Source organism: Eleutherodactylus coqui, chromosome 1 (genome assembly GCF_035609145.1).
Source record: "Eleutherodactylus coqui strain aEleCoq1 chromosome 1, aEleCoq1.hap1, whole genome shotgun sequence".
NCBI classification, from domain to species: domain Eukaryota; kingdom Metazoa; phylum Chordata; class Amphibia; order Anura; family Eleutherodactylidae; genus Eleutherodactylus; species Eleutherodactylus coqui.
Window position 1 is genome coordinate 447,003,796 of NC_089837.1, and position 26,067 is coordinate 447,029,862.

General features: G+C 44.8%; 1 protein-coding gene across 1 annotated transcript; it reads right to left on the reverse strand.

Annotated features, from left to right (window-relative positions):
* Positions 1–575: 575 nt before the first annotated feature.
* ALOX5AP (arachidonate 5-lipoxygenase activating protein) lies at positions 576–20,981 on the reverse strand. Its single transcript, XM_066593469.1, has 5 exons — positions 20,800–20,981; positions 9,637–9,736; positions 4,956–5,026; positions 3,254–3,335; positions 576–1,030 (listed from the first exon to the last, which is right to left on the reverse strand). The coding sequence occupies exons 1-5, from the start codon at positions 20,867–20,869 to the stop codon at positions 868–870; spliced, it is 486 nt and encodes a 161-aa protein (XP_066449566.1). The 5' UTR covers positions 20,870–20,981; the 3' UTR covers positions 576–867.
* Positions 20,982–26,067: the final 5,086 nt, after the last annotated feature.

Genomic DNA, 26,067 nt, shown 5'->3' on the forward strand with positions numbered 1-26,067 from the left:
ACCCAGCTACAACCTGTTGCAACTCTTTGCCGACTGCGATCATCTTATCACTGTATACTAAGAGTTAACAGCTATTTCTCGAATACACCTTTTGTTTACAGTGAATGTCCGATTTTCAGTCATATATGTCACACAGTAAATGCAAAATCATGCAAGTTTTCCAAATATCCTCGTACCCTTTGGACACCTTTTGAAAAGTCCCCGCATCGCTAGATCAAACCTGATGTCTTTGCACAGTCCACGATTCCGCTGCTCCTCTTGTAGTATATGTGTACACAATAACTGCCAGAGACCGGTCTCTCTTAGCTCCAGAAATTAGTAGGCAAAGGGAGATTTGCGTAAATCCTCTGCGAGCTCAAGCTGGTTGGGAAGTTCGACCCATTCCTTTACATGTGGACAGCTCTGGCCAATCAGCGTGTAGGGTCTTGACCAATTATGCATACAGTGCAGCCATCTTTGTTTGCCCAGGCCCATAGGGTCACTTAAAAAAAAGTACTAATAGCAGCAAATATCTAGACATATTGGGCAGTTTTCAGCATCAATGATCTGGATTTAAAAAAAATGCATCAAATGTATCCATTATAAACTTTTATTGATATATATTAACCAAAACTGTGTGCAAAGTTGCTTCACTTTTTATTTTAGACTCATTGGAGTAAAAAAGGAAAATGTAGATGCAAATGTGTACATATGTGGAGATCTTCATTATATACATCTGAGGATTGGCATGGTTCTTGTCTTCCAACAACTGATAGAGTCCCAGTCTCCCACAATGACATTTTCTCGCTGTCCTCAGTGATAGGTCAATAATAATATACAAAGCAAGCCTTTATTTTACCAGTATGTAACGTTAAGCAAGAATGAGAATTATGCTATGATCAGTAAAGAGGAGAGAATCTTACTGAGCCAACTTATATTATGCTCCATATCACTTCCATAGATGATCACCAGGCAATGGTTCAGGATCCCAGCCACACTCATGCCGAACAGAAAAAATATGATTCGCTTTCCAAAAATGTATCCAGGAGTACTACAAGAACAAGGAGAATAATTATGGTAGAGAGCTTGGGATCACAAAATCTAGAGCATGGGACTTAGTAAATACAAATTACTACATAAATGAAAAAATCCTCTGTTATTCCTCTTGGAAATGGATGAATAAATTAACAAGCGAGCCTTATGTTTCCCCTTATAAATCTCTTGTGTCAGATTCCATTGACAATGATAACAACCAGATGTCAGTGTATTCATACATTTCCAGAAAGAATAACAGACGAACAGCACAATGCAGAATTCTAAGCAGAGACGCTCCAGTCTTATCAAAACTGACGTATCAGGAGATATATTGTATTGTGATGTTTTATTGACATGGATCTCACTTCTCTAACCCCAGCAATCATCTGATGTCGTCAGGGCAATACATGCCTGTCCACAGAGGCGTAACTTGAAGCTTCTGGGCCCCAATGCAAATATGTAATGGGGCCCCCAACTATAATGCTTTAGTCATTGTACTAGGCTCCCTATATGGAGAAGAGAGGCCTTATGGGCCCCGTAAGGCTCCTGGGCCCGGGTGCAACCGCATCCCCTATAGTTACGCCCCTGCCTGTCCATCATTTTCCCTGTGCCTGCTGATTTAGGTAAATGTAGGACTGCATACCACTAATTCAGATAAATGGGTGACCTTGCAGCGCAGATCATAGGGAGGACACTAAGTGTCCATGTGCCCTAATAGATATCTTCTAAAATGGCAGAGATACATGTCAGAAGGTAACATTGACTGTGTTAGCTCGGACCACCTACATTTCCAGTATGATGGGGCTGACATGTTACAGAACCAGAATCCCTTTGGAACTATTCAGAAGTTTTTGCTATTTAAAAAAAAAAATCAGAGATGACATTTTTAGCAAGCCCCCACCTAACCGAATGCCCCTGTATTTAGAATGGTCCACAGGGCTATTGGCATGTTACAGATCTATAAATTGGGGGGGGGGGGGGGGGGTCTCATCTCCATGACTCCACATATGTGATCTTTCAATGTGATTTGGGTGGATTTTCCTAAAGGAATAACAACCATTTAGCATCAGACTGTGAGAGTGCATTGGCCACCTGGTCACATATGGCCAAACCATGTCCAATCATGGGGCCAATGGCCACGCAATTAAGCTGTAAAATCTATTGGCTGCTGCAAGTGCACATGAGTTGGTCACATGCAGTCAGTGGATTGTGTGTCCTCAGCCTAAGCCAAGCTCCAAAAAATGAATGCTGCTTTGCATAAGTGCTGGAGATTTCCTTGGACAGAAACCTCTGTGCTGTGCGAAAGGGGTACAAAGGGCTGCACAGAATGCATTTTGGAAGCTGGCTGGCAAAGGCACCAGATGCTAACCACTGTCTTTCCAATGTAATCTTCCAACATATCGATATGACACATCTGTAGATCAAGTCTGACTAGATTTCATCTTTAAAAGTGGACTCACACAAGCACGTTTGCGCTCATGTCAATGGCTTCATTCTCATTCTTTGTCTTTGCGCATTCGAAAAACGCGCAGCATGTTCTATTTTAGTGTTCCCCATAGTTGCACAATTTTAGGCCCCATAGGCCTTTGAAAGTCCGAGTAAAATAAAATCACAGCATGTCATATTCTTTGTCCAATTTTTGGATGAGAATAACACATGTCAATGTGCGGTGTTCAGCACTTCGAGTGTTGTCCCATCTGAGAATCTTAGTTGCAACTTTTAAATCGCCCGTGTTCATGTACCCTTTGCCTTCATTCACATGGGGCAGTTTGGTTGCAATTAAAACAGCCACTTTTTACTAGAACTTTGGCTAAAACACACAACATTTAACCGAGGCCATTTTTGGTGTGCTTTTTAATTGCCAAATCAAACTGGCCCATGTGAAGGGAGTCTAATGAAAAAAAAGTTTGGTTTGGTGTTAGCCAGTAGAGTAGAGTAAAGTGTGATTGTTCTCAGTGAGAGAAACGACGTAATCTTGTAGATATGATACCTTTTAATGGCTAACAAAAATTGGTTGATTGGCTCATTTATGCAAACATAAAATTACTCATTGCTCGAGTTCAGTGCTATAAGAATGAACAATCATGTTAATGATTGGTCATCCCCATAGAGCAAATAACCTGCCCATGAACAGCGGGTAAACGAGTGCTGACCGACATGCTTGTTGTTGGTCAGTGGATATGTAAAAGGATCATATGTATAGTTTTTGATACATCATGCAACTAATACTACATAATACCTTTGTGTATTCTCTCCTAGATAACCGACAAAGTACTTCTGACGAACAAACAAGTACATGAGGCCGGCAAAGGCTGCAGCAGCTAGATTAACGTACAGAAAAGAAAAAGCGTTAGAAAGTAACTTCGCAGCTTTGGAATGGCATAAGTTCGTACAAAAACATAGGAAATAATGATGGAATTTTTCATTGACAGAGTGGCTCGTTGAACAGCCCTGGCAATCATAGAACATGTCCTGCTGCTCTCCCTGTGCTCCCTTAGGCCTCGTTCACATGAGCGTGCTTTTAGCGCAGAATAGGGGCGTGAACAGAGTGCTTCTAAAAGAACCAATGATTTCTTATAAAAGCGTTCACATGAAGGAATTTTAGACGCGCTAAATACTTACACCTGACAAAGATAGGGCATGCGATTGCAATGCAGGCATCTAAGGTCCGTGCTGCGTGAAAAGATAGGACTTGACCTATCTTTAGTGCATGCTTTCCATAGACTCCTATGGGAGCTGGATAACATGCACCACGCAGCTCATGATCGTGTGAACGGGCAATTTTACTTCGGGACTGTAAATAACTTGTTCACGCGATCTTTAGTGCAGTATAGCCGCGATCTTTGCGCACGCCTATACTGTGATAAAACCACGCTCGTCTGAACGAGGCCTTAGCTTTACTCGTGCCTCCAGTTTTTACAAGAGCTAAGATCTGCCCAGTCCTTTAGAGCACAAATGCAAGCGCTGCCACTTTCTGGCACTTCTACCTGAAAAACATTTCTCAAACCTTCTCTTTTTCCAACCAGTGGTCAACAAAACTTCTTGCACATGACCATATAATATCCCCTTTACACTACTACAACATGGATGGTCCTATGTGGCCTTCCTCTAACACTTTTGCACTTCTCCAGTCCGCACTCCACTTCATGATTAATAGCTTCCTGAAAACCCAGCTCTTCAAAAAAGTTTGTACCCTGCAATAACCTTCTCTGCATCATAAAAAAGCAGCTTCTTTCTCTTGTGGAGTTGTGATACTAGACAAAAATATTATAGAGGCGATACCTTTATTGGCTAACCAAAGTTATATATGCAAGTTTTCGAGGCTACTAGGGCTCTTCATCAGGCTGGTAATGAACCAGTCTAGTGAAAAGGCCTGGTATCTTCAAAAGCTTGCATCCTAAAAAGTTGCAATAAAAAGGTTCAAATGAGAAAGAAGTTGCATATCTACTCTACACAAGCAGGATGTACAAAGTATTTTCTTTTCTATTTTGGGTGATGAAACTTCCAGCAACAAAAACAATATTTAAACTAGAGTAATTCAGCAAAGAATCACTATACATAGGACCTCAGTGCGCTCAAAGAGGAGGCTCTCCCGTCTATACCATAAGTGGGTCCAGTGGCATTACTTATAAAACTGGACTACATGAGCAGCACATAAAAAATGCAGCAAATAACCTGCAGATGGGCTTTATTACTATATTGAATTATTCATTCTATCTGTCCTTCTTCATGATGTGACCTGTATGTGCAATGGTAAGACAGTGAATGATGCAATTAAAGTTGATGTACATATGTAACTGCACATTGTTTGGCTCTTGCAAAAATTTCTGACGCCTGTGTTAGTTTTTGGCAGAGGGCTTCATAGTAATGACATTATCTGCAAACTTGTATTAAACCACAGTTGTTCATCCAAAACACTGAAAATGTGAAGCTTATGTTACCTTGGCTACAGAGGATGCCAGCGCACCAGAACACCGCTAGGAAGGTGGGGTATGCATCTACACAGTTTTGGCTGCAAGAGATAAGATAAAAAGATTAAAAATATGTCACCAAAATGTATACTCATCCAAAACTACAAATCATAAGGTCTCCATACACTTCAGAGAACACTCATTTGTCTGTCACCTGCAGTATTCCTACAGGACATGCACAGTCAAAAACTGATAGGTGAACAATCAGTTGTCCGACAGCTGCTTTCCCCGGCTATCCTATGGATGGCCGAATGTTCATATGTTTAGGGAGGTAAGCCACTGTCAGATAGCTCTGGTTCACGGTCTTTCTTTCTCCTGACATATTCTGTCGTGGGAAAGTTGAGTGGCCCCCAGACACATCAGCTGTACCAGTGAGTTGTGACAACTAAAGTCTAATGTACATGGGGACCTTTAGCCATGGGTCATGTTTTTTCGTAGGATAGAGAGTGACAAGCTACTGTCAGGTCCCTCTGGCAGCAGCTTATCTCCCATAGGGATAAAGGATTGGGAGTGTTGAAATCCAACATGCCCGATTCTTCCTACCTCTGATATCTGCTGTCAGGGAGTGTCTAGTGACCTTCATACAGACTAGATGGTCAACTGATTAATTGGTGGGTTTGGCCAACATTTATGTAATCTGCATGGGTATCTTAAATATAGGCCATTCAATACTAATCATAATGGGCCTGTGTTGTCTTGAGCGTGACCTATACCCTATCATAGTAGCTTCTAGACTTCTGTGCCATCAAATCCTCAGAGAAACTGAGACCATTATAAAAAGGTTAGTGATGGTGAAAGGAGGTCATGCTGTAAAAAATAGTGTTTCTAGTGCATTTTTTTTCAACTGCACACAGCCGGGCCTTCACTTCAACTGCTGGACTTGGAGATAATTGTGATCCCGGCAGCTTAACCTCTTAGATATTGCAATTGCTATTGACAGAAGGAAGGCGTTCCCTCTGTCAGCCCATCACCTCACCCCTACACAATTGCAGGGGATCAATGAATTATCATGACATTTGAGGCCCTCAAGTTTGACACCTTAATACACCTATTAGGCGTTTCAGAAGCGGAGCCTAATAGCATAATGCATATATTACTGCAATGCAGGCTTATTGCAGCATATTATACAAGCGAATAATGGATTGCATTGCTAAATGCCCTAGTGGGGCTAAAAAATGTGAAACAAGGTTTAATACAAATGGAAGAAATTTTTAAAGAAAATATCTACACATAATTTGTATCACTATTTTCGCTATGACCTATCTATAAAATTATTATTATTTAAAGGGATCATGTCACCAGCTTCACGCCGACAGAACCATGGGCAACATGAACCTGGGACACATATGCACATTTTATCTGAAAATCTGCAATTTATTGCAGAATACACACACTTTGAAGCTTTACTTAGGGCTGAGCTTTGAGTCATAGAGGTGGGCCACACTCCCCAACCTCAGCATGCAGACTGACATCTCTCTCCCAATACACAAAAGGCATGAGAGCTGTCAGTCCGCATAATGTGGACACAGTGTTTGAGAATAAAACATGCACAGGGGTAATGAGCATACCTGTCCTGCGTTTATGCTGCTGTAGAATCCTTTTAACATGCACGGTAAAGCTAACTGCACACAGTGAGCACAAAATCTGGCTGAGAAACTCAGGCCGATATCACTATCGTCAATTTGCGTTTCACCCACGGATTGCAAGACGATTTTTAGGCAAAAACACCTCATATCGCTTCTGTGAAATTCTGATTCTCTAGTGCGAGTTTCACGCTTAATAGAGGATCAGAAGTGTTGCCCATTGATTTCAGTGGGAAATCTCACATGCATATCACACAGCATGCCAAAGTCTTACAAGGTATTTAAGGTCCCACTGAAATCAATGGCTGATACGTTCGTTCCAAGGAATGTAAAAAAAATCTCTAACATGCCACAATTTTTTTAAGTGAAACGCAAAAAAACATATTGCTAAAAAAAAATTGGAACTCAGTATTTTTTCATTCCTTCTCCCAAAAAATAATACGGGTTTTTCAAGACATTATATGTACCACAAAACAGTGATATTAAAAATACAGCTTGTTCTGCAAAAACGAGCTCATATAAGACTTTTGTAAAGCAGCAAAAAAAAGTCTCACCTCGTCTTATCCACTTCAGCTTGCAGCATATATTTCACATGTAGGAGTATACTCACATACTTCATTAACCACTCGATCCGGTGGTATTTATACGTAATGCAGAATCAAACAGGTGGGAACTTGAAGTGCCGTGAATAAAAACTCCTTTTATTGTAATCCGTGCGTATAAAAATCACAGGTCCAGAGGACTAGTTTCAACTCCTCATGAGCCTTGATCACCTCTTATTCACGGCACTTCAAGTTCCCACCTGTTTGATTCTGCATCTCATATAAGACTATATTGACTAGTAAATGTAAAATATATGGGTTTTGGAAGGCTAGGATGAAAAAAATGAAAAAGAAATTGCTTGTTCATTAAGGCTACTGCAACATGCGACAAGCAGGAAGAGGCCTGCACTCTCTGAGCTGTTTCTAAGGCGTGTCTGAAGAGCCGTGTCACGATGGCGGTGAGTGCAGCACGCTCTTTGTAATCTTGCTATTGAAGGTATACAACAGTATGTGGAGGACTAGTGGCATTAGGTGATTATGACTGTTATGACCGTATGGGCAACTAAGCAAGGGGCCCACACGATCGTGACCATAGGATACGGATAACCACAGGTTTCAGACAACTGGCCCTGAACTACAGGGAGGATGACATGGCCCTACCTGAGCGGGGACATCGCCCTGATAAAAGGCGGCCCAGCGCGGTCTTTGGATCTAGGCCTTAGCTGCTCCTAGGAACCACGCACCTGAACAGGACACACAAACATGCCACATGACAGGGACAGAACAACAGGACACACAGAACCAAAAAACACAGAATACAGCAGCCAAAATGCATCCACTAATAGCAGGTAGTAAAGCTAAATATAAATACCAGGTATTAGTTGACATTTTGATCAAAATGTGGAAGCTAGCGGGCCACTTCAAGGCTCCTGGCTATACTGCTAGTCCCTACACTAACCAGGAGTCCAGCGGCACTGGACACAGATCACACAGCAAGCTGCACCAGGACAGAACAGAACACAGATCACACAGCAAGCTGCATGAGGACAGAACAGAACACAGATCGCACAGCAGGCTGCACCAGGACAGAACAGAACATAGATCGCACAGCAAGCTGCACCAGGACAGAACAGAACACAGATCACACAGCAAGCTGCACCAGGACAGAACAGAACACAGATCACACAGCAAGCTGCACCAGGACAGAACAGAACACAGATCACACAGCAAGCTGCACCAGGACAGAACAGAACACAGATCACACAGCAAGCTGCACCAGGACAGAACAGAACACAGATCACACAGCAAGCTGCACCAGGACAGAACAGAACACAGATCACACAGCAAGCTGCACCAGGACAGAACAGAACACAGATCACACAGCAAGCTGCACCAGGACAGAACAGAACACAGATCACACAGCAAGCTGCACCAGGACAGAACAGAACACAGATCACACAGCATGCTGCACCAGGACAGAACAGAACACATCACACAGCAAGCTGCAACAGGACAGGACAGAGCACAGATCACACAGCAAGCTGCAACAGGACAGGACAGAGCTCAGATCACACAGTAAGCTGCAATAGGACAGGACAGAGCTCAGATCACACAGCAAGCTGCAATAGGACAGGACAGAGCTCAGATCACACAGCAAGCTGCAACAGGACAGGACAGAGCTCAGATCACACAGCAAGCTGCAACAGGACAGGACAGAGCTCAGATCACACAGCAAGCTGCAACAGGACAGGACAGAGCACAGATCACACAGCAAGCTGCAATAGGACAGGACAGAGCTCAGATCACACAGCAAGCTGCAATAGGACAGGACAGAGCACAGATCACACAGCAAGCTGCAACAGGACAGGACAGAGCACAGATCACACAGCAAGCAGACAGACACAGCAGACCTACATGCAAACACAGATCTGAGTGGGAACAAGACAGATACATTCAAACAATACAAGACCAGCAACAACTACTGACAGGAGCTGGGTTTATATGTGCTGCAGGCTAAAGGAGATTGGCTGCTGGAGAATACCACACCCAGCCAGCTCAATTAACCCTCACCTGTGGAGCTGTGCTGCTAGGAACCTTAGTACTACAGATCCCAGCAGCACACCCTAACAATGATGCTAGTGCCTGAGTTCAAAAGCTCTTGGCAGGCAAAATAAGACTAACACATGTATGTAAGTAAACGACAGGCACACCATTTACTTTCAGGCACGTGGTTGTCTGCATTAATATTAAGCACCAGAAATTGCATATACAACTTGCATTAACACAGAGTAAAACACTATGTACGGTACATAGATAAACAAACTTGAGGAGGCACCTCAGATAAGGAAAGGCTAGCTATGGAGAGAATAATGAGAAAATAACCCCTGTAATCTGACTAAAGCCTCATGTCTACTTGCATGCACGGATACCACTGCTGAATTACTTGCAGGTAAAGTACTTCTATTCTGTATTGCCAGGACATTACAGTACAGCAGGTCTGGCTGTTATAAAATCACACAGACTCACTTTGCTGTGTACACCTTCTCGAAGGCAACTGTGCCATGCCTCAGGAAGCTCTTTGACTGATGAGTCTTGGATTCATGTTCCACTTTAAAAGCAAAAAAAACTGAAATATGAAAAGATAATCTTGTGTTAGCATGACACGATCTTAAACTGTTCTCATGTTACATAAAGCAAACTTGTTAGATTGGGCATTGTATGTTATATCATGTATATCACACAGATTCCACATTTGTCTGATCAAAGCTGTTTACACAGACTAGACAAATGGAAGGCTGCACCAGAATGGAGAGCCGCTCTGTAAGCGCTGGTCCCAATCTGAAGGACTTGAGCTATCCACGTCTGAGTCGTCCATTTCTGACCTCTGCAGGGTAAATGTCTGACCAGAGAAAGCTTCCGTTGTCAAAATCAGCTATTCAAGGACCAAGGATGGGCTGAGAATCGTCTTCTCCCTTTTCCCTAAGCATTATTGTCAATGTATTCCTTTTTTTCTATGGTAACTTATAAAGGCTAATACCATATATATGTTCTGCATATGTTTTGAAAAGTTTTCTGAGAGTAAAAACATCAGTATGGGTAGGGAATTGGTTAAAATAAAAAATAAGCCATACTCACCAGTCAAATGTCTCCTGTGGAGCAGCGCAAAGGCTCTGGTCCTGGAAGCAGCTGTGGCACTCGTGATGGTTTTTGTACATGTGTTATAGTGTGCCATCCATAACAGGTAGTGCAACCAGGGTTGGGTTAATACATCAGCCTGGTCCACGTGGCTATGGCTTCAGCTCTGCTGTTTGCCTTATATTTGTAACTGCAAAAGGTCCCTGTAACATTGTCTGTTAAAAATACCTCACTGGGGCTTTCCTTTCCACTTTGCTGTAACGCCTCCTGTGGTGTATGGACTGATTGGTGGACAGGGAGGTGTGTCCCCTGGTTAGCCAATCAGCCATGGTGTGAGTATATCTAATCCAGTCACACCCATTCCTGGCTATGGGTCATTCTGTGTGTGAGTCTAGTTCTGTGTTGTGTCAGATGGGTGTAGTCTGTTGGTGTTTGAGTCTAGAGTTCTGCAGTGTTTGCCTGGATCCAGATTGGAATTCATGTTTAGTGTTGTTTATGCCCCTCCTGTCTGTAGGGGTGCAGACACTCGAATCCCGCTCCTGTCCTTAGGGGTGCGAATCCCTCTCCCGTACGTAGGGGTGTGTACGCCCGAATCCCCCTCCCGTCAGTAGGGGTGCGTACACCCGAATCCCTCTCCTGTCTGTAGGAATGCGCATGCCCGAATCCCCCTCCTGTCCGTAGGAATGAGTATGCCCGAATCCCCCTTCCTTCCATAGGGGTACGGACGTCTGAATCCCCTCCATCCATATGTGAGAACGCCTGAAACCCCTTCCGTCCGTAGGTGTGCCTGAATTCCCTTTGGTCCGTAGGTGTGCGGATGCCTGAATCCATGTCTTCTTTGGTGTGTGGGGTGAGCATCAAACATCTGTATGTTGAGTATGGGATTTATCTTACAGATGTCTAGTTCTGTTATCTTTCCTACTTTCCATGAAGCGGTAGAGTAAGGCCCTAAGCTACAAGATGCAGGGCCAAACTTGGCAGGGCGATTGCCCTGCTTGGAGGAAGAGTCCACTCCCCCATAAGTTGCAAGGAATAACTTTCCTTTTTATGTTTGTCGGTGTAGTCCTTTTTTGGACCATTACGTCTTGGTCTTTTGAACCCCTTTCTTTGTTTGTGCAGGCAAGTTGGATGAGCCCTGCATGAACGTAACAACAGGTGAGCGTTCAGCCAATCACTGGCTGTGCTGGACAACATCCTACTGCCAACGTGATGCATAGCCAGACACCAGCTTCTGACAGCATTCCTGAGGAATCTTATCCCATTCCTTGTGTGCAATGGACTCTAGTTCACTAACATCCTTGGATTTAAATGCAGTAACTGCCTTCTTCACATCCCACCAAAGATGTTCTATAAGGCTCAAATATATGGTCTTGAGAGGAATTCAAGCATTTTCAAGCACTTGAAAATGTGTAAATTTGTCAGATAAACATAATTTGCACCAGGAGGGTTGAAGGAGGAAGAGTCCACTCCCCCATAAGTTGCAAGGAATAACTTTCCTTTTTATGTTTGTCGGTGTAGTCCTTTTTTGGACCATTACGTCTTGGTCTTTTGAACCCCTTTCTTTGTTTGTGCAGGCAAGTTGGATGAGCCCTGCATGAACGTAACAACAGGTGAGCGTTCAGCCAATCACTGGCTGTGCTGGACAACATCCTACTGCCAACGTGATGCATAGCCAGACACCAGCTTCTGACAGCATTCCTGAGGAATCTTATCCCATTCCTTGTGTGCAATGGACTCTAGTTCACTAACATCCTTGGATTTAAATGCAGCAACTGCCTTCTTCACATCCCACCAAAGATGTTCTATAAGGCTCAAATATATGGTCTTGAGAGGAATTCAAGCATTTTCAAGCACTTGAAAATGTGTAAATTTGTCAGATAAACATAATTTGCACCAGGAGGGTTGAATCATTTTAATTGCAACTGTACCCATAAGAAAATAAATTATGACAGGAGGATGCATAATCCAGACCAATAAGTAAAACTCAGAATTTAAATGATTTGCGATCATGTGATCGCTGTTTACATGTTGTCAGAACCGGCAACTCTCGGGGCCGCCGTGCCCGCACCACCGGTCCGGCCACCCGGGGTACAGGAGCGCGGCGCAGAGGTACCCCGGTTCTTGTGATCTCCCCGGGCCGCTGTAAGACTGGTCGCCGCCGGGTTGCTAGGGAGGCAGCTGGTGCTTCTAGTGTCCTGACTACCAGGCTGGCTTCCCTAGTAACTGTCTGTGCAGATAGACTGGGGGCGTGTCCCCAGCACCGCCCTGATTAGCCCTGCTGCTGTCAGGCTCCCCGCCCCAATCAGCTTCTGGGGCGGGAGCGCTGACAGCATTTAAATAGGTGTGTTTTCCTCTCAGGCCTTGCCAGTGTTAGTTTGGTTCTCCAGCTGCACCCGCGTTTATCCTGACTGCTCTTGTGACCTCGGCTTTTCTGACACCTGCTTTTGGACTTGACTGCGTTTTGCCTGACCCCTCCGTACTGCGTACCCTCTTGTTGCCTACCCGGATTGTCTGACCATTCTACCGTTGTTTGTCTCAGTGTCTGTTTGTCTTCCGTGTCCCGCTTCCCTAGTGAGGGTAGGGACCGTCGCCCAGTTGTCGCCCTGGGGGGTAGCCCAGGGGGGCAAGTAGGCAGGGACAGGGGTTGCGGGATATCTCAGGGAACCCCATATCCCGGACACTGTCCTGACAGTAACACTGGCCGAACTAAGGTCAGACCCTTGCATCCGCCCGGCAACTTTGAGCCCCTCGATGGAGGCCGTGGCGGCTGTAGCGAACCAGGTCCAGGTCCTTACGACCCTTGCCCAGGACCTAACAGCCCGCTTGCAGCCACGGGAACAAGTGCCAGCTGCAGGTTCCATGCAGCCCTCGTCCGCTCCAGGAACGATGTCAGAACCTCGAGCCACGCTTCCGGATTGCTTCTCCGGAGAGAGAGATCAGTTTTTTGCATTTAGAGAGAGCTGCAAGCTCTACTTTGATCTCCGCCCCCACTCCTCTGGTACTGAATACCAGAAAGTGGGAATCGTAATTACCCGCCTGAGGGGAGAGCCCCAAAATTGGGCTTTCTCGCTACCAGCTGGCTCTCCAGCCCGACTATCCCTTGACGCCTTTTTTTCCGCCCTGGGTCAAATTTATGACGAACCCGACCGGGCGGGCTACGCAGTCTCCAAACTTCTGGCCCTGCGCCAGGGTTGTAAGATGGCGGAGGACTACTGTTCCCAATTCCGTCAACATTGTACGGAATCCCGGTGGAACGATGCCGCCCTAAAAGACTTATTTTTGACCGGTCTGTCTGAGGGTCTCAAAGACCTACTTGTGGCCCACCCAGAGCCTAGAACCCTGGAGCAAGCCATGTCGCTGGCTATTCGAGCCGACCGACGTTTGAGGGCCAGACACGCCGCTCGGACCACCCCACTCCCCACGTCTACTTCTTCGACTGACCCGACCTTTTACCCTCCCACCACCGAGGCCATGGAGCTGGGAGCCGTGAACCCCAAGCAACGACGGGAACACCGCCTGAAGAAGAATCTCTGCTTCTACTGTGGGGAGCCGGGTCACCGCATTGCTACCTGCGCTAAGAAGCCACGGCAGGAGGAACTCCCGCTCCTAGGCAGTTGTCGGGGGGACTGTCTAGGAGCCAAGGTACTCCCTGTGTTGTCCAAGATGTTAGTGCCTTGCACCCTAGAATTTCATGCTTTCCACCGTACTGGGCAAGCCTTTGTTGATTCTGGGGCTGCAGCTAATTTCGTTAACTTTAATTTCATTGCTCAACTGTCCGGGGTTTTGTTACGTTTAGAGACTCCGATTCTGGTTTCAGGAGTGGACTCCACTCCTTTGCAAGCAGGGGTGGTTAATCTGGTTACCCCTGAAGTAAGGTTTACTATAGGAGCCTTACACGTGGAAACCTGCACCTTTCTAGTGATGAGAGATTTGTCTGTGGACGTCGTCCTAGGCCTCCCCTGGCTCCGGGAGCACAACCCGGTAGTAAATTGGGACACGTTGGAACTGGTAAAGTGGGGTCCCCGCTGTGCCAACCACCTTTGTGCGGTGAAGGTGGGAATCTCCACCTGCGAGGGGAGCCCCCTACCAGAATACCTCTCCGAGTTTTCTGACGTGTTCTCCAAACAATTATCTGAAGCTCTGCCCCCCCATAGGGAATGGGACTGTAAAATAGACTTGATTCCTGGGGCCAAACTTCCTAAGGGCCGCATTTATAACGTTACGGTTCCAGAGAGAGAATCCATGAGGGACTACATCCAGGACAGCCTGGCCAAGGGGCACATCCGGCCCTCAGAATCCCCGGTGGGTGCCGGGTTTTTCTTCGTTGAGAAGAAGGATGGGGGTCTCCGGCCCTGTATTGACTATAGAGAGCTAAATAAAATCACAGTCCGAAACCAGTATGCTCTTCCACTCATTCCTGACCTCCTCAACCAGGTCGCTGGTGCCCGATGGTTTTCTAAACTTGATCTCAGGGGAGCATACAACCTCATCCGCATTCAGGAGGGGGATGAGTGGAAAACCGCCTTCAATACGCCCCTCGGGCATTTTGAATACCTAGTGATGCCTTTTGGATTGTGTAACGCCCCCGCCATTTTTCAGGGGTACATGAACTCAGTGTTTCAGGATATCATGGGGGTGTTCGTGGTTGTATATCTAGACGACATTTTGATTTTTTCCTCCGACCTGCCGAGTCACCATACTCACGTTCAGACTGTGCTAGCTCGACTCAGACATAACAAGCTGTTTGCTAAACTCGAGAAATGTGTTTTCGGGGTACAAAAGATATCATTTTTGGGGTATATCATCACGCCATGCGACTTCCAGATGGATCCTGAAAAGGTGAAGGCCATCACGGAGTGGGCCCAGCCAGGGTCGTTGAAAGCCCTTCAACGCTTCCTCGGCTTCGCCAACTACTATCGCAAATTCATTAAAGACTTCTCCGTGGTGGCTAAACCTCTAACGGACCTCACCAGAAAGGGGGCAGATGTGAGGACCTGGTCTTCTGAGGCTCTGAGGGCCTTCAATACCCTAAAGGCGGCGTTCTCTTCTGCACCTGTCCTAGTACAACCGGATCTGTCCAGCCCTTTTGTGGTGGAGGTAGATGCCTCTGAGTTTGGTGTGGGAGCGGTACTGTCCCAAGGTCCCTCCACTCTCACCAACCTTAGACCGTGTGCCTATTTTTCTAGGAAGTTTTCGTCCACCGAACGGAACTATGATATAGGCAACCGGGAATTGCTGGCGATTAAGTGGGCTTTCGAAGAGTGGAGGCATTTTTTGGAAGGAGCCCATCACCAGATCACGGTACTCACTGACCATAAAAACCTCACTTATCTAGATTCCGCGAAGAGGTTAAATGCTCGGCAAGCCCGCTGGGCCTTGTTTTTCTCTCGGTTCAATTTTGTTGTTACCTATAGACCCGGTTCTAAGAATGTCAAGGCTGATGCCCTGTCTAGGAGTTTTGGTTCTCCGGAACCTTCCGAGCCGGAACCTGAGAGCATTCTCTCCCCTGGGGTGGTCCTCGCTGCTGTCTCCTCCGACCTTTCACCTCTCATTCACGCCGCTCAACAATCTGCTCCTGAAGCCCTTCCGGAAGGCAAATTATTTGTCCCGTTGTCACTGAGATTGAAAGTGTTAGAGGAGACACATGCTTCAGTCCTAGCTGGACACCCCGGCATCAGGGGTACTCTGGAGTTAGCGGCCAGACTCTATTGGTGGCCGCACATGGCCAAGGATGTACGGGTATTTGTGTCCGCGTGCCCGGTTTGCGCAAGGGGGAAGAACCTCAGGAGACGTCCTGAGGGGCCTCTTCTGCCCTTGCCCATTCCGTTCAGGCCATGGTCCCATTTGTCCATGGATTTTATTACTGATCTGCCATCCTCGCTGGGGAATACGGTCATTTGGGTAATAGTTGACCGTTTCTCCAAAATGTCTCATTTTGTTCCACTTGGCAAGTTGCCTAACGCCAAACTTTTGTCTGAGATGTTCATCAAGGAGATTGTTCGGTTACATGGGATCCCCGAGGATATTGTGTCTGATAGAGGGGTTCAGTTCGTCGCTCGCTTCTGGCGAGCCTTCTGTAAAAATCTAAACGTTAATTTGTCCTTTTCCTCCGCTTTCCATCCCGAGAGTAACGGACAAACGGAACGGATGAACCAAGAACTCATCCAGTATCTGCGACTGTTTGTCTCTGATAACCAGCATCAGTGGGCCAACTACTTACCTCTCGCCGAATTTGCTATTAATAACCATGGTAACTCGTCGACCCAACTGTCACCTTTTTTTTGTAACTATGGGTTCCATCCCCGGTTCTCGCTTTCTACTCCTTTGGTCTCGAACAATCCGGCCGCCGACATATCCGCTGAAGAACTGTGCACAGTTTGGGCCCAGGTTCGTAAGAACCTTCAGGGTTCCCAAGAGAAACTGCGTAAATACGCAAATAAAAGACGTACTATCTCCGCACCTTTTGTGGTCGGGGAGCAGGTTTTATTATCATCCAAGAATCTGAGACTTAAGGTTCCCTCCCTGAAACTTGCTCCTCGGTTCATTGGCCCATTTACGGTTTCTCAGGTTATCAACCCGGTGTCATATAAGTTGGCACTTCCTGACCCCTGGAAGGTCCACAAGGTTTTTCACAAGAACTTGCTTAAGAAATATGTGACTCCAGTTCTCCCCACCCAGAACCCGCCTCCTCCCTCTCTGGTACAGGGGGAACTGGAGTATGAAGTAGAAAGGCTTGTGGATGCCCGACGGGTTAGAGGTGGGCTGCAGTACCTGGTCCACTGGAGAGGATTTGGCCCTGAGGATAGGACGTGGGTCCCTGCCAGGGACGTTCATGCGCCACGCCTAGTCCAGGCATTCCACAGGGCTTTCCCGCTTAAGCCCGCACCTGGCCATGGGGGTCCGGTGTCCCCCCGTAGAAGGGGGGGTACTGTCAGAACCGGCAACTCTCGGGGCCGCCGTGCCCGCACCACCGGTCCGGCCACCCGGGGTACAGGAGCGCGGCGCAGAGGTACCCCGGTTCTTGTGATCTCCCCGGGCCGCTGTAAGACTGGTCGCCGCCGGGTTGCTAGGGAGGCAGCTGGTGCTTCTAGTGTCCTGACTACCAGGCTGGCTTCCCTAGTAACTGTCTGTGCAGATAGACTGGGGGCGTGTCCCCAGCACCGCCCTGATTAGCCCTGCTGCTGTCAGGCTCCCCGCCCCAATCAGCTTCTGGGGCGGGAGCGCTGACAGCATTTAAATAGGTGTGTTTTCCTCTCAGGCCTTGCCAGTGTTAGTTTGGTTCTCCAGCTGCACCCGCGTTTATCCTGACTGCTCTTGTGACCTCGGCTTTTCTGACACCTGCTTTTGGACTTGACTGCGTTTTGCCTGACCCCTCCGTACTGCGTACCCTCTTGTTGCCTACCCGGATTGTCTGACCATTCTACCGTTGTTTGTCTCAGTGTCTGTTTGTCTTCCGTGTCCCGCTTCCCTAGTGAGGGTAGGGACCGTCGCCCAGTTGTCGCCCTGGGGGGTAGCCCAGGGGGGCAAGTAGGCAGGGACAGGGGTTGCGGGATATCTCAGGGAACCCCATATCCCGGACACTGTCCTGACACATGTGCTGTGAAAAATAACATGTTGCCACTTCGACCTGCCCCCAACCGCTGTCAGAATGGACCAGTATGCCATCATCTAGCATTCCCAAATGTGATGTCGGGATGGAGGCAGGCTGAGAGGTTCAAATGACCATACCGGTCGCTAGACGTCAGGCAGCCAAGTTCAGGTTAGTTTCAATGTATGGTCATGCCATACAAGTGCCATGACATTATTGATATGCCAAGTGCAGTAATGATTGCACTTTGGAGAATATGATTATTGCATATCATGCAGTTTTCTAATTCCATTATTTTTGTCGAGTTGAGTCCCCTGATGAGCTTGTTGTTGATTGAGCTGATGAAAGACATTGGGACATACATTGAGAGTCATAGGGTGAGTGTTTATGTAGCTTCCTTTCCCCCCTACAGATGTGCGGTAGGCGGTGCAGGGTTTTCTACAATGTCAGGACCTCACCAACCTCATATGTGCTAACATATAAGCATGAACTGACATTAAGAAGATGATGAGCAGCATATAAAGAAATGGAAGTATCATGCATTAGAAATATTTAATGTAGGTGAGAGAATATAGTCCCTGCTACAATCCATAATGTTTGACATGTTTCAGGCCTCAGCTCAAAAATCGGTGCAAATCCATTTAGACAAATTACTATTCATTGGCGCCAAAGGAACAGATGTTATGCCTCTCACTGCACTTTTCAGAAGTATTTAGAAAGGTCAGTGTGCTTATTGCAGTGCCAGGATTTAGAGGCATTAATGGCATGCAACTTTTTAAAAAGTTACAAAATTTGTTGCAGTAGCTGCGGGACGTATAAAGTGACTCCACATCCCTAGACGTACTTCTAGATCTGACAAATTTATCAACTTCGTGCAATATTTGATACATTTTTTGCATCTTTCAAACTGAAAAAGGGAAGAAAAGCTGCCAGAAAACCGGTGTTATATCAGAGCCGGACACCAAAAACAACTCTTCTGGATCGGAAATAATAGTTGTCCAAAAAGACAGAAAAAAGGGGTAACATCTGGCAAATGTAAATAACCGTAGTCACAACAGTAAATAGTAAGAATACTAGGGACTAATCTGACGTAGATGAAGCTAGACGGATCTGGACCAGATTAGAATGGACCGGACTACAACTCTACCCTGAAGAAGAATAACTGCCATTCTCCTGAGAGAAGGGTCCGGAATATATCTTACTATAATAGGTGATTGTTAAGCTAGGGAAACCACCTGCTTGCCGACCCATCAAACCTCACACTGTCAGATGTATATTGACACGTGGGCATCAGGAACTGGATAGCAGGGTTCATGTGCCAATGCCGTGGCCACACGGGCTGGACTGTTGTCGTAGCGTCAGCCCAGACCCACTTCCCTTTTGCAGCTGTCATGCTGCGACACTGTCAAAGCCGTTGAGCCACAACAGTTGGCTTCTAAAATTTTTCCTGATGATAAATACCTACCCTTATTGTTTTTTCCACCTTGTCATCCTTTTTTCATATCTCTATTGATCCTGGATAGGCTGTCTGAAGATAGTGGCCTATGTTACCAAGGCTCACTTTACTAAACTTATCAAAGAAATACAAATATTATGTGTAACATATGTAACAGTGAAATCTGTGGTAGCCCTACATCATGAATCTAAGTAAGGTCACTATAAGACTCAGTCAGAGTCTATAAAGGAGTTCAAAGTCATCTCTAACTGATACCTTTTGGGGCCCTTTTTATGTATTAAATATCCATTATTGTTCCAGAATTTGGGCCACTGGTGGATCCCCCAGTACTCTGCAAATAACGCTGCTCCCTTAGGGCGCCCACCCACTTGCGATTTTTTTTCCTGTGATGTTTTGCGTTTTTTCTCAAGAGCAATTAGTATAGAATGTGTTCTTGTCCATCTGGGGTTTTTTTCCGTTTCGGGGTTTTTTTTCACATAGGAACTGTCAGTTGCATATGTCTCCTTATTTTTCTCTTAATGCACCCATGATTATCAATGGAGGGCTGCAAAAAACGCGCAAAAAACACCGCGAAAAACGCACGAAAACGCCGCGTTTTTCACGCGCGAAAATCGGCAACGCAAGTGGGTAGGCGCCCTTAGGGTGTATTCATACCTGGTGTAATTTCATATATCTTGCATGTGTATTTGCAGCAGAATTGCTGCCAATTTGCAAATCACAAAATCCTCAGCAATTCCATGCCAAATGCCCATCAAAATACAGTAGGGCAAGAAGATTTTATGGCGAGTTTGTCCATGGCGAAAAATTATGTAACATGTGAATCCACCCTTAAGCCGCCTTCTCACATGATGGAATTGCTACAGAAATTGCACAGTCTTTACCGTGCAAGCCATACGGATGGGATTTGAAAAAATCTCCTTCAAATGGTGCGGATATGTTCTGTGACAAATCCTCAGCATTTTTGAAAAACGCTATAGATTCTAAATCTGCAGCATGTCATTAGTGCGCCAAAAATGTGATGTGGAATTCAACCCTTGAAATACAAGGGTTAAATTATGCAGCTATTCTGCAAGTAAAAACAGTCAAATCTGTACCATTTAGCTGTGAATTTGGCCACAGCAGAACTCTTGCTGAATTGCTGTGGGTATTCCGTTGTGGAATGCCTGCAACTATTCCATCATGTAAGAAGGCAGCCCTATACATTCTGTAAATTGGTTTAAAAGTGAAAGGAGTCTTTAAATTAATTTCTTAGCATCACTACACCAAGTCATTGCATAATTTCCATTGCATTCTTTGAAAATGCTAAGTACTGGTGGCAATCAAAATCTAGGACCTTCATCACTAAATGATATTTGGGCTTAATTTCTCATAGCTCTAATAACATTTGTTCTGAAATGTCTATTTTACAAAAAATCACATTCATATTCTACTTGGGTCATGTCTGATAAGGATGAAAAAAATGACCATGAAAGCTTTAAGGATTATGTACAGCAGCATGTAGACTACTTACTGTTCTGCACCACGCTGATTAATGTAACAATTACCAGGAGGACGATATTCCCCACGATGTCTTGATTCATTGTTCAGAAGGTCGCTGCGGATGTCTTGCTGTCTAGTGACCAATTCTTTGCTATGCTCTGCAAATAATGTGGCTTCAAAGTGCAAAAATAGAGGAAGTTCTTCTAATCTTGTAACTAGTATCTCTGCTCAGGATCTGTCAGAGGAACTAACACTTATGCTCATGGTGAAATATCAAGCTGAACTTCAGAGCCTTCTGTTTCTCCCACAGAGGCTTTAAAGTGGTAAAAGGTAAAAATGGCTTACCATGGAAGAAAACTTGCTGCCACAATTTACAACTATTGGCTGATGTCACTTTTTTCTACTATTTTCTCTACTGCCCATGCCTCACTATACTGTGGAAGAGCGCGTGTTCACGATCCAAAAAAGGGGTTGTAGCAGAATCCACAGGATAGGGGCTGACTTGCTGATCTGAAATGATCTCAACATTGGGATTCCCACCGATCCTGAGAATGGGGGTCCCATGTTCTCCTCTGCTGGTGACTGTGGGGCTGCTTCACCTCCAGTGATATCTGAATGAATGGAGTTCCAGACAAGCTTGCGGGGCTGATGGAAATACCCGAGTGTATTCCCAAAGATAATGGATGGAGCAGCAGCTCCCATGTGCAACCAGCACTCAATTCAGTCTCCTATCAGCCCGTAGTGAGAAGGACAGGGGACACAGAACCATTGGTTAGCTAGTTATACCCTTTACTTTGGATAGGGGAGAAGGTGTGATTCTTGTAAAACTCCTTTAAGTACCATCAAACTAAATTTGTGAAGAAATTTAAAGTCAGAATGCCACCAGCAGAGTCATGTGTTCAGAAACTGGTATGGAAACTAGAAACAACAGTAATGTTCTTGGATGTTCATGCTGTAGGTAGGTCAAAAATTGCAAGAAATGGTGCAGAACGTTAAAGACAGATTGTTAACTTCTGCAAGAAGCTCTTTACACAAATTGGCTCAGCAAATGGGAACACCCAAGAACATGTGCTAAAGAGCTGGAAAGAAAGCTCGTCTTCATGTATACTGCGTGACTGCTGTGCATGAATTGAAAGATCCCAATAAAAACAAACGCCTTGTGTACCGCCATTGGTTTGAAACATTTGTTGCGGGCAATCTGATCATTTCTGAAGTAATGTAGTTTACAGATGAGGTAAGCTTTCACTAATCCTGCATGTAAACTCTCAAAAAACACAGATACGGACAGCTGAAAATCCTCCAGAAATCCACAAGACCCCATTTTATTCTTAAAAAATTGGCATCTGTTGCACAATATCACGGCGACGCATAATAATTTTCTTCTGTTATGTGCAGAACAGAGGTGCACAACCTGCTGCCACCAGTTGAGGCCAATCTCTTGTTGGGCAGAAACACAGCTGATTGCCTGCCTGGGTGATCAGCTTTTCCTTGCATGGAGACCAGTTTCACTTGCAGCAATGCTCTGGCACCAACACTTATCTTCCTGAACTCAGCAATGTGTGTTTGTCTCCAGGGTGATGCTGAGAGCTAGGGGAACCACTAAAGGATACGCTGGAAATTCCAGTAGGGAGCAGGAGGCCGGTGACTGCTGGAGATGGTCCTGCTAAAAGTGTTATCATAACAATGCTGGACAATGCATTGCTACCACAGGTGCTCCCTGCAGCATCAGCACTCTAGTGTAGCACTCCCTGCAGTCATGTCCACCTACCTGAGTAGAAAGGGTTGTTATGGATTTTATCCTTTTAGGCATGGTGAAAATATAGGTTTATCATTAGGGGACTCTGTTAACAAAACATAATTTCCCAAAGTGGAAGTTACCAATGTTAGCTCAGTGACTTACATCACCCTCCTCATTCTCTCTGTTGTAGTCTAGCCAGTCTCCCTCCTTTGAATACATTTTCTGTCACCCTGCCCAGTTCCTGCCCCCCTGTTTGTTGTGTTCCTCTATTTTTTGCATGACCGTGCAGCACGTACATTGCACATAATCCGTTACTCTGTATATGATGATATTGTAGACGGTTTATATAATATACCGTATAAACGTATGCTTGTTTTCTTATCCTGATACTTAATTTTATCTCTGCTGTTTGTAATCGTGCAGAAATGAGATACAAGATATAGAATTATACTGTAAGGCTCTTAAGACATATCGGGAGTAAAGCAAAAAAAAATATGTTGCAATTATGAAGCCAGAAACTTCACAAATACATCTGAGGTTTTGAAACTTCCTTTTGTGGCAGTTATGATGGGGTAAGACGGATCTTTACTGACCACACACATCCTTTCTTACAGTGTTGCAAACACGACATGACTTCTCGAGTGTTTTTTTGTCAATTTATGTGCATACTTATAAGGAAGGCTACTAATCATTGACTGAATTAACCCAACGGAGAGGAAGCTGAGGCTTAAGCTGTGTGCATCTGATTTCATACAAAAGCATATATAGGGTTTTTGTCAGCTTCCATACGAATTCTATATGGCAGTACGAAGAAATGCACTTCTCCCAGTGCACAGTTGTACAGTCTCTCTCCTTATAGGAAATCTGTCAACTCAAACATGCTATCCGAACTGTAGGCAGCATGTTATAGATCAGAAGGAGCTAAGCAGATTATATATAATAGTTTTATGGGGATAGATTCAGTAGAGCTTGTATTTTAGTCATTTATATCTCTGCACATTCTGAGCTGAGCAGTCTAATGGGCGGTCTTATCAGTGACTGACAGCTATGTGTATGAGTGTACATACAGGGAAGGCTGTCAATCACTGATAGGACGCCTACTGGACTGTTCAGCTCAGAATGTGCAGAAGTATACATGAATAAAATACAAGCAGCTCCTCCTGCTCTATAACATGGTTTAGTCCTAAAATATATGGGTCGTAATGAAAAGGGGTGACCAAATAAGACATCATAAAGAATTCCTAAGAGTGAAGATGGCACCTGGCAATATCTTAAGAATCAACCATATAAAAAAAAGAACCTAAAGGGAAAAAAGACAATAGGAAAATAATACAAACAGGAGAATACAGAAAAGTAAAACAGGAATAGCAGAAAAATAAGAGTTTGGTGTACCTATCAGAAGAGACCCACAAACGACACCTACTAGTATGCTCTATGGACTGGAGCCATTTAATAACCAATTAGGGAAATAGGATGAGCCTCTGAAGTCTATCCACACAGATCAGGTAGAGAGAAATTCCTCCAAGTCCTCATCTAGGTCTGAGCATCTAAGTTCTCGTACAGCTCCATGTACAGTATCTCAGATGATAAAGGGCTTCCACCCACACTATTCTCGGGTTGCCAATGTTTTGTTTCCAATACCTAGGGATAAGTTGGTGCATTGCCATTATAAAGTGTCATAGTAGGCCTTTTTTAAATTTGGAGACCGAACCTGAGTACATGGATAGAAGTGCAATTTCCGGGGTGATGTCGATCAGGGATCTACATAATTGTTTGTATAGTTAGAAATATCTTCCAAAGCGGGAATGTAAGTGAGCGTTCTCACCAAATGTGCAGCATTGAACCCGCTGCTGAAGAGCATCTCCAACAAGTGTCTGGTATTGACGGAAATATTTTATTTATTTTAGCACGGGTCCTATAACATTGTTATATTATTTTGTAGTTAAGTTGCTGAAGTCTGTTGGATATTTTCTGTATAAGTATATATGATTTGGTCCAGAGCTCTCTACACAACATTTTACCCGAGGCACCCTCCCAAGCCACAATCCAACAAGAAACAGGATCACACATCAGTCTTCTCAGCAATAATCCATAGATCGAGGAAGCCACATGTGGAGGGGTCTCTCGTTAGAGAGGGGAGTAAGGGCATTAATGTAGCTTTGTGATAGAAAATATTGTAACCAAGGACCAGCTGGCGTAACAAAGTCTTCCCCCAAGTCAGAGAGCTCCTTTAGACCCAGTGGTCCCACTACAATTCTAATTCTGGGGAACTTCACCATCTGAAGAAGTAGCAGATTGGGTGTGTGTCAATGTAAGGGGGAATTAAAGATTTCCCACCAAAGGGGTTAGGGGACCAGGTGAGGTTATCTACTTACTTTCCTCCAAATACCTAATAAAGTCAGTAAGAGGGCAGAAGCTCCCATTTTCTCCCACCTTATGAGGAATCCGAAAAGTTTCCTGAACCTGGAAAGTGTTGGAGACCTGTTCTATTATTACCCACAGTTTAGATGTGGTATGGTGGAAGAAGTACAGAAGACAATTACAGATGGTGGCTTTATGATACAAGTGGAGGTTTCGCAGGCCCACTTTTTCCTAAGTTTTAGTTCCTGTCAATGTCTTGTAACTGAGGCGCTGAGCTTCTCAAATACTGTTTAGGTATATCCCAAAGGATAGATACATAATAATCTATGGAGAATATCCATTTTTAATGCATTGATCCTACTAAACCAGGACACTGAGAGTTTATGCAAGTCTCGCAGCTCTGATTCAAGAACAGGTTTACAGTTGACTTCAAAACTTTAATCTGAGTTAGCAGGAAATTTAATCCCTAAATATTTAATTGAAACCTCCTTCTAATGAGAAGGGAATGACTCCTGGAGATGTTTAACTTCTTTCAAGGTGATGGTAATATTCAAAAGTTCAGATTTTTTTCATGTGTACTTTTAAATTGCCGAGTCTACTATTTCTAGTGAATTCCTATAGAATAACCAGAAGATCTATTCTAGGAACAGGGACATAAATAGACCAACTGCAGAGAGTGAGATTTAATGTTCCTCGTCCCTAATGTTTATTTCCGGAATCGAATCGTTGCGCCTAAGAGCATTAGCCATGGACTCCATTACTAATATGAATAAATATGGTAATAAAGTACAGCCTTGCCTTTTCCCATTCCCAATCAGAAAAGGGGCCAACAAGTTTTCGTTTACTTACATCCTAGCCATGGTAAAGGGACATGATCCAAGCCAGCATTCTTGGGCCAAGACCTATTTGCCTCTAAATATTGCCAGCTGACCTAATCAGAAGCTTTTTCCGCATCAATGGACAGCAGACATAGCGATGACCCCAATCTACAAGTTCTGGAGATCAAAGACACACTTTTATAGTGTTGTCGTAGACTTCTTGACCTGGCACAAAGCCAACTTATTCCCTATGAATAGCGTGTGATATGTGTGGCTTTAATCTTAGGGCAATCATTTTGGAGAATTATTTAATAAGAAAGTTTATTAAGAAGATGGGACAAAAATTGTTACAGAGCAAGCAATCCTTTTTGGGCTTGAAGAT

Bases quoted from the DNA above. Each gene is read 5' to 3' on its own strand.
- ALOX5AP (XM_066593469.1), bottom strand. From the start codon at position 20,869: ATGAATCAAGACATCGTGGGGAATATCGTCCTCCTGGTAATTGTTACA. The intron at 9,737-20,799 runs GTAAGTAGTCTA...TTCATATTTCAG, and splicing joins AATCAGCGTGGTGCAGAACA to TTTTTTTTGCTTTTAAAGTG. The intron at 1,031-3,253 runs GTATTATGTAGT...TTGTTCTTGTAG, and splicing joins CTAGGAGAGAATACACAAAG to TACTCCTGGATACATTTTTG.